This window comes from Sinohyriopsis cumingii, chromosome 8, assembly GCF_028554795.1.
Source record: "Sinohyriopsis cumingii isolate HCF-2022 chromosome 8, ASM2855479v2, whole genome shotgun sequence".
NCBI lineage: Eukaryota > Metazoa > Mollusca > Bivalvia > Unionida > Unionidae > Sinohyriopsis > Sinohyriopsis cumingii.
The window spans coordinates 76608968-76617556 of NC_142968.1; the positions used below are offsets into that span (position 1 = coordinate 76608968).

Consider the following 8589-nt stretch of genomic DNA (forward strand, 5'->3'; position numbering starts at 1 on the left):
GAGACACCTAGACAGACAAAAGAAGAGATGGGAAGATAACATCAAAGAGTGGACAGCTATGGACTTCGTTAAGTCGCAAAGAGCAGTGGAGAACAGGTCCAGTGGACAGAGGTTTTCACAAAGTCATCCGTTTAAGTGAGATATGAAAGATCAGCCAGTGTAATGGAGATATGAAATGAAATGAAATTAAAAATCCTTCTCTGAGAGGCAATCTACTTCATGACACTGACACCGGAGAGATAAAGTTAGTAATATCCACATTATACGTGAGAGCTATACCGGTCTACTTGAATCTGATGTCGTTCTTTCTTTTTTAAGTTATATGTATACATGTATTTGCGTGCCTGGGATGTACTCTTCATTTTGTTACAAAATAAGACATGCGTTGAACATGTTTAGAGCATTTGGGTCTTACTAAGACAGGACACGATCTGCCATTTCTGCTCCATCAGTGGGCTTTCTACAAGGAGGTAATTTCGGCTGGATTAATTGCGTTTTTATAATCCAAAAATAAAAGCTAAGAGCTCTGGACTAATAACATGATGCATTTTGCAAGTAACAATGCAGCCAATGTCAAGTGTCCCATGGCCACACCCATTATAATCTTAGGTCCAATCAGAAAACTCTAGTCTCTATATCATGCAAACACTGTCTGGTCTGTCAACGATTTAGTAAGAGAGACGTTGATACGAGCAATTCTTTCTTCCGAAAGAAGGTAAGTTTAAACGTTTATTTCTCACCTAATCAATCCATTTGAAAATAAATAGTGTTAGAATGCATTACCGACTGACAGTTTTGCGAATAAATATTTATTTTCTGTTTTGTTACTTTTGTTGTGGTACAACACATTTAAACTTCCTCAGTTATCGTTAAAAATCTGTATGATTCATTTGCATAATTGGTATGATTTAAAACAAATAAGTGAATTTACAACGCATTATTTAGTAAATAGATACAACTATGATTCAGCAAGGACATGACACTTATAGATCAGCTTTGTCGACTATTTCAGTATTGTCAACATTGTGGCAAGTTATATGCATCTTACTGCTGCAAACGTTATACAACAAATGAAGCATGCATGTTAAATGTTTTTTCCCCTCACCATGAGCTGCTCAAATCAAATTAAAATAATTGCTCTTGCCATAAGCTATCGTGCAATCACCTCAGTTATCTTCACTCTAATCCTGGTGATTTGAAGATGTATACATTAGGAAAAACAAACCTTTAAGTCTTAATGGAATGTTTACTTGATATTCCTGTTTGAAAAATATGATTTCTATATTGATGCCATTCAGTCTTATAGATGAAGTCATCTTACGTAAAGAAAGTACTGTAAGGTAGGTCTTTCTCACAGATAGTTTTCCGAATGGCCTGCCTACACGCATTTGTTGGCGTCTGTATGCTGATATTGGCTACAACCCTAGCAGACATGCGCGACCGAGATACGGGCATCAACCAACCGAACGAGATAGATGAACTTGTGGCAGGACTGCTGAGTAAACGTCTAGCGGCTGAGAGGAAAAAATTGGCAGACCAGGAAGCAGGAGAGACGGTAAACTCTCAAAATGTTGGTCTTGATTTAATATATGGTTACATGTCTATAGTGCAAATTCGTGACAATTCATCATACATAATATATAACTCAGCATATAGCTGTCAAACATAACTCGTTTTAAATAATATCGCGAATCATTTCGTTGCTGCATCAAAAATGTATTCATTCAACCAGACTATAGATTTTGTTTTATATAGGTTCCATTTAAATACTTCCACACCATGTTATTCGTCCGGTAAGATAACAGGGTGCATTCGACACACACTTGAAAGATCAACTTTCTCGTAACGGAAATGTGTGGCATGTAGCATTTGCTATAATTTAGTTTGGTGTTTTACACACAGCTACACAAGTACGTTGGTTATCACCAAGGCAATTCAAATAAAGTGCCTTGCCCAAGCACAACACAGTAGACAATCTGGCTTAACTAATGGTAGAATTCTAACCCAAGCATTTTTGGTAGAGAGTTGGGCATGCTAATAGATAACCCACCACGGTTTTTGCCTTCATTAATCGCCTGTATCCAAGAACTCATCGAGGATGAATATTAGACTTTGGTAAAAGAGTACGGAGATTAGTGTCTTTGAATTGTCACCTGTTGCTTTGGACTCAATTATTGTTTTGCAGACATTGTGTGTAAGTAAAATATAAAAGCGCCTTTAGAACAAAGAAACCTCTTCCATGAAGAAAGTATTTCAGCTGAGTTTACTTATATGATATATGACCGCATATCGTTTTAGACGTTTTGTTTATGTCGCTTGCATTGCAATTAATAATTAATCATTCTGCATTAGGTTTCATTCGCGATGTCATCTGAAACCAACTAGAAATCTCAGGTATAAGTGTTTGGAGTTAAAAACAGACTCTTAATTTTTAACAGCTTGCTTTCTCATGTGTACGTATTATATGGAATTCAAAAACAAATATCCCACGAAAGAAATTCTTAAACCAATGATATTGCATTGCTTGACAATCTTGGAAACAGCCAATAGCTATTAATAACTAGACCTTCGCATATTTGGTGTATCATCTTCGGAATTCCCTCACAGTTGTTATGTCTTTAATATTTATTATCTCAGATAATTTTGAAGTATAGCAATTTATTCACTAAGCTTAATAACACATTTGTTTTATATTAAGTACTGCGAAAAGGCGATTTTTGAAATCAAGAGTCAGAAACAACTTAGAATATAAACAATGACACTGATAAGAGTAATACATACAATCATATGCAAATTTATAGTAATATATCCAACAAACTGAGAACAAATACATTTGTAAAAAGAAAACGTAGTTCATTAATTTATTTTTTCTGCAATTTGGTCATACTTAACATGACGAAATTTTAAATAAGAAACGTTTTATCAATTTGAGAATTTGAGATAAGAGCAGTTCCCATAAAAAGAAATCTTAAATAATATCAAATATTTTATCTTCTCAGCAAGTATACATGCATAACCTAAAGAAATATTAAATAAAATTCAAATGTATGATCAAATTAATATTTGGACAGCGCAAACATAATGAAATCTAATATAACAAAAAGTATAAAATGATTTATTAACTTAACCAATAATCATTTGAGATGATTAGACACAAGTATATATGCATTCAAAATAATTTATGAATGAAGGATATTTGTAGGTATAAAACAAGGACGAAAAAAATCTGAAAATCTTAGATTCTCTTGAAAAGTAAAAGATGATTTAGGTTAACTTCAAACAGTGCAGAATATATTATAACCAGGTACCCCTAGAAGAAGTTGGCCCGGTAAAAGAGACTTTGGAGAAAATCGATGATGACCTGACAAGACTTGACATCACTGTAGGAGACAAACTGATAGAACAACAAATAAGGGACTGTAAACAGGTAAGATCTTATTAAATTTTTTAATTATTGGTGTACTGTTCATATGACTATGTAAATACTATTATTACATATAATGTTATATCAACAACACCTACTACTATTACGACTAATACTACTATTATTGCTTGCCAGTAGCTTCTCGTGGGTCGGTGTTTCTCTCAGGGGTTTTCCCGGGTTCTTCCTCCACCATTAATATTCACCGCCATGTATAGCCTATCGTGTGCTGAAAAATGGCGTTAAACCCTACAACAACAACAACTACTACTATTATTATTAGCATTATTAGTATTACTACTAACATTGCTAAAATGAAAATAGGATAGCTGATCTAAATGAACCAGAATTCAAACTCTCGATATGAAGGAAAAAGTAAGAAATAAACATAAGCTGATAAATGTGTGCACGATCCTCTGAGATACGATTACATAGGAAATCAATTTAATGACATCAACAAAAACCAAATATGTTTAGACTGACTATGTATCTGTCGCGTAACTATATGACAATGCATGCATGCATGTATATGTGTATGTATTTGATAAGAATAAGTCACAAAAAACCAAAACTAAATCTCGATTTCTCTTTCATGGTTAAAGAATTCCAGTCTCTTAACGATTTTTATACTTTACGAGCATTATTCACTTCTCTGGTTTCCGAACTTCAAAGCTTTATTAATATTAAGGATATATATCAGTTGTGCTTTGAGACAATCACCCTTTCATAAAACATCAAATATGCAGGAAAATGGCGACAAAAGAGTTATCAACTCAAGCTAACTTCCTGATAATAAGTTCACGTTTATATATACCAACAGTTGACACGTACGCAACTCGAACTAAGCTCCGATATGTCCATATATGAGTGCAAGCATGTGTACAGTGATGGAGGTATGACCTCATTTCTTTTGTTGCAGGGTATATAAGAAGGGAAAAATGTAATAGTTACATCTACAAAGCAGATTAATCGCAAAAGGTGCTAAAGCAATTAATTGTTAGAGTAATATTTTTTTCCTAATTTATGTGTTTTATTGGGAGGTTGATAATAAGAGAAAATAATCATTGAACATGATAATTGAATGTAATTATTTGACAAATGGGTAAAGAATATAGTTATCCTATAGAACCTGAATATTGAATCTAGTAGTAGTATGCGTATGTATGTATGTATGTGTGCTTGCGTGCGTGCGTGCGTGCGTGCGCGTGTGTGGCTATATGGGTATGTGTGTATAATTGTGTGTGTCTATACGTGTACATGTAGAAACTGGTTCCAATATATAATTTCTTTTTTCTTTTCCTCTGTCTCTCCTTCTCTTGAGTAGCCAATATTAAATTATTCATTTGTTTTATAATTAGTATATAATACTATGTACTAGTATATATATGCATTATGTAGGTACAGTACATATGTAGGTAGATAGGTAAGTATATAAAAACATGCACGAACAAGATCATATAAAGCATGTTCTATTGATACTTGATTTATAGTTCCTTCATAACTCATGGGAGATTGTTGTCAGATGTAGAATCATTTGTCAAAATTTTGTTTGAAAAATCAATGTCAAGGAAAGAAATTGTCTTTTATCCTACAGGCAAATGAAAGAAATTTTCATTTGCAAAATATTCAACATGGTATTTCTCATTTGGTAATATTGTTCTATAACGTTCTGAAGTTTTAATATTTGATAATACTAATTATCTCCAAAGACTGCATTTTCAGTATAGCATTACATTCATAATTCTAATACTTGTGATAATGTTTATGTCTGATATCTGATGTCTTACTTCACTTTTTTCTGATATGCATAACTTTTAGCGGGTTGAGATCATTGTCATGAAAGCTGACAGTACCAAGACGAGACCTGCGTCCTGCTACATGCACAAAATGGAAGACGAACTATACAATTACGCTTGCCTTGGAGAAGGAGAGAGGGTGAGAAATTGTGTATACTAATAGAAATATAAACCTATTAGTTATGCAAGATCACGGGCTGGAAAAATGCGTACTTATAGCCAAGAGAGTTACAATAAAGTTTATGCATGATAAACAGCCATACATTTTGAATAAAGGGGTATGAATGGCGTGCTTTTTAGCAATGGGGAATGTAGTTTGTTAATTTCAACGTGTTAATCATTGTCATTAGTTTGGTTTCATATTTCCAACTAATTTTGTATGACACTTGCAAATACAGCAAGTATGTATACAAAGCTCATAATCATTACTTGTAAATCTTTATAAGCTCAAAACGTAAATCATAAGTAATTAGTTTCCTTCTACGAGCATAAATAATTCCTTCATAATTTGATTCATATCTCATCTGGTAATATTGCCGCTTTAACTGAGATTCATGGCATGTTATTGAATCATGTAGCCCGAACAAGTCTACAAGATTGGAGAAGAAGTGATTAATAAGGAATTTCTATCCCAAAATGGAGCTGACAGTGTGTGCAGAGGGATCCCGATGTTCATAATATCGCCTGCTGATGACGACAGTGGAATTAGTGAGCGATAAGTACAATTCGTTAAAAGCGTTCTAACAATAAAGAATATGATTGTACAAACTTGTATTCACTTAACTCTATAACTTTTCATTAGACATTTTACTGCTAGTACTACTACTACTACTAGTGATACTACTAATAATAACAATTATAATAATAACAATAATAAAAGAAGAAAAGAGAACAAAGATGAGGAATACTGTGAAGGTCATTTTAATAGATGTTCACAAAATCGATCTTTATCGAGAAAAGAAATGTATAATTTGTAAATATTTGGAACGTCATAAAAGATCCCCAGACACAGACACAGACTTTGTTCCAACTCATCATTGGTTTATTCCGTAACCCATAGTTATAAAGGCTTTTGACTGTACATATCTTTCTAGTAAAGAAAGGTTTGAGTATATTAAGTAAGTGATTAAATAGTTCATATTGCCTACTAATATCATAAAAACTATTTTCAGACCCGTCTTCGGTGCGAGAACTCCAGGTGAACAAGAAAGTGTGTCGTAATGTGTGCAATCGAGTGTGCACATGGAGAAGTTGTAACTTAATATGTAAAGTCATATGTGGGTAGTCAGCCGTAATTTCAATGAAACATTCCTGAGATTATTACCTTTTTACGGTCTACTTTAATGTCGGATTAGTTTACACTGTTGTAATATAAAAATAACGGCTCCCAATTCAGACTCCACCTCAAATACATAAGCAAATGAAAACTAAGATAAAGAGAAAAACTGTACTGGGTAGGCCATATATCATCTGCTTCCTTTTCTTTGCCTTTTATCCGGCATTGACTACCCTTGGTATTAAACGGAAACTCCATAATCTATTTAAATAAATTTGTTTGAACTCGAACAGTGTGTCTTTTATGTTTTGTTTCACAGAATTTTAAATGATCAAATGTCCCCTAATTGATTCTCTCTGTGTCTGTCTGTCTGTCTCTGTCTCTTTCTGTCTGTCTGTCTGTCTGTCTGTCTCTATATATATAAACCAAGGTTTGCAATGAAAGGTCCACAAACAGCCAGTAGAGAGGCTAAAATCAATTTTATAGCAAATTGTTTCCGTTTTCTTCTTTTCTATGGAATATTAAAGGCGTATCAAACACATATAATGATTGGCAGACATGTACACATTTTATAATCTCTCACAGACATAAAGAAACATTACTACTACTACTTCTGCTGCTACTACTACTATCAAAGTGTTTGATGGCCTGTATCGTGATACTTAGAACTGCTCTCTCTCTCTCTCTCACACACACACATTAACGTCCAAATATATGTTTATAACCTCTCTTTGTTTATCTCTTTCTGTAGTTGTATGTGTGTCTCATCTTCTTTCCCTCACTCACTCTCCATCTCTCTTTAAATCTCTCTCAATATCCGTTTCAGTGTTTCACACACATTTGCATAAGTATACACATGTTATAATATCAACCTCTGTCTGAATTTCTGTCTGTCTTTCTTTGCCTGTTCCGAATTATTATGTGAAATAGAAGGCTATGCTACTTTGCCAATTAAAACAAAACAACTTACAAGTTGAAATATTTACAACCGTTGTGTACCTTCATAGGGTACATTTCAATGATCATGAAATATAGAGTTTAATTGGCCAATATAACACAGGAAGACAAAAAGATTAAAGTTTAAGAACTCTACCTTTGGTATAGTTATTAATATTTTTAGCTTCACAATCTAAGGCAAAACATGATTTTGTAACAGTTGTCCTGATTTGGAAATAAAGTGTCGGTCCGAATATGAGCATCTGTTGTTATAATTATCCTTAACAATTTATGATCTGAATATAAATCATTCCCTACTAAATCATTGACAGATAAAAAAGTGACTATTGTTTACTCCAGCCATTTCATAAAGCAAATATTGACAATCCATGGTAGGAATTATCAATTTTGCAATATTTTGGTACTCGCATGTGCCAGCCTATGTGATAGACAATGCAGCTGACTAAACAACTGTTCATTCGACAATATTTCGACAACAATCCTGATGAATTTCAATATGCCACCAATTAGCTAAATATGCAAACATCTGTCAGTGAGAATTGTAAACTTTGCAACTCCTAAATTTCTAACCCTCTTTTCTTGACCTCGTATATGATTTAAAAAAGATATTACACATGAACACTTATAACACAGAATGTACCTGTGACTATAAACTTAAAAAATGATAACCCACTATTATTATTGATATATAATAATATATATCGTATGTACTCGCTTATAAGTAGAATAAAACTGCAAGCATCAAATATTATAATCTGCTGTAGCATAATGAGCTTGTAGGTTAGGGTCTATGTTGTTTGCTCTACTGATTACTCACAGCTAACTACACATACACTGATCTGCTCACGCATGAAGTGACGTCAGATCTAGATTAATGCAGCTTGAAGCTGATCTCATCTGATAACCTGTATATAAGGTTCTGTATATAATATTACTATTGTTCCTACTGTTGTTGCTATTCATTGGTATTAAAGTCATACATAAAGAGAAACATATATAAACATTTAGGAATGAGTGATGCGACCTTTGTCCTCATTGGCGTCAGGCATTAGGTCCACATATCAAAGTGTCTTGAAAGCTCATGTGAAGTACAAACTTGTCAAATTTGTTTTGGACATTCTTGTTTGCATAAATTTACA

The 8589-nt window shown here is 33.4% G+C and overlaps 1 protein-coding gene across 1 annotated transcript; it reads left to right on the plus strand.

The window, feature by feature from the left end:
- Positions 1-665: 665 nt before the first annotated feature.
- On the plus strand, positions 666-6783 carry LOC149793905 (uncharacterized). Its single transcript, XM_089967852.1, has 6 exons — positions 666-715; positions 1358-1555; positions 3305-3427; positions 5240-5356; positions 5796-5925; positions 6390-6783. Exons 2-6 carry the CDS (start codon positions 1370-1372, stop codon positions 6500-6502), a joined length of 669 nt encoding a protein of 222 aa, XP_089823978.1. The 5' UTR covers positions 666-715; positions 1358-1369; the 3' UTR covers positions 6503-6783.
- Positions 6784-8589: the final 1806 nt, after the last annotated feature.

What these genes read in the sequence shown, in the direction of transcription:
- LOC149793905 (XM_089967852.1), top strand. Translation starts at nt 1,370, where the DNA reads ATGGCCTGCCTACACGCATTTGTTGGCGTCTGTATGCTGATATTGGCT. An exon ending in ACCAGGAAGCAGGAGAGACG is followed by an intron (nt 1,556 to 3,304) that starts GTAAACTCTCAA and finishes TATTATAACCAG; the next exon opens with GTACCCCTAGAAGAAGTTGG. An exon ending in TGATGACGACAGTGGAATTA is followed by an intron (nt 5,926 to 6,389) that starts GTGAGCGATAAG and finishes AACTATTTTCAG; the next exon opens with ACCCGTCTTCGGTGCGAGAA.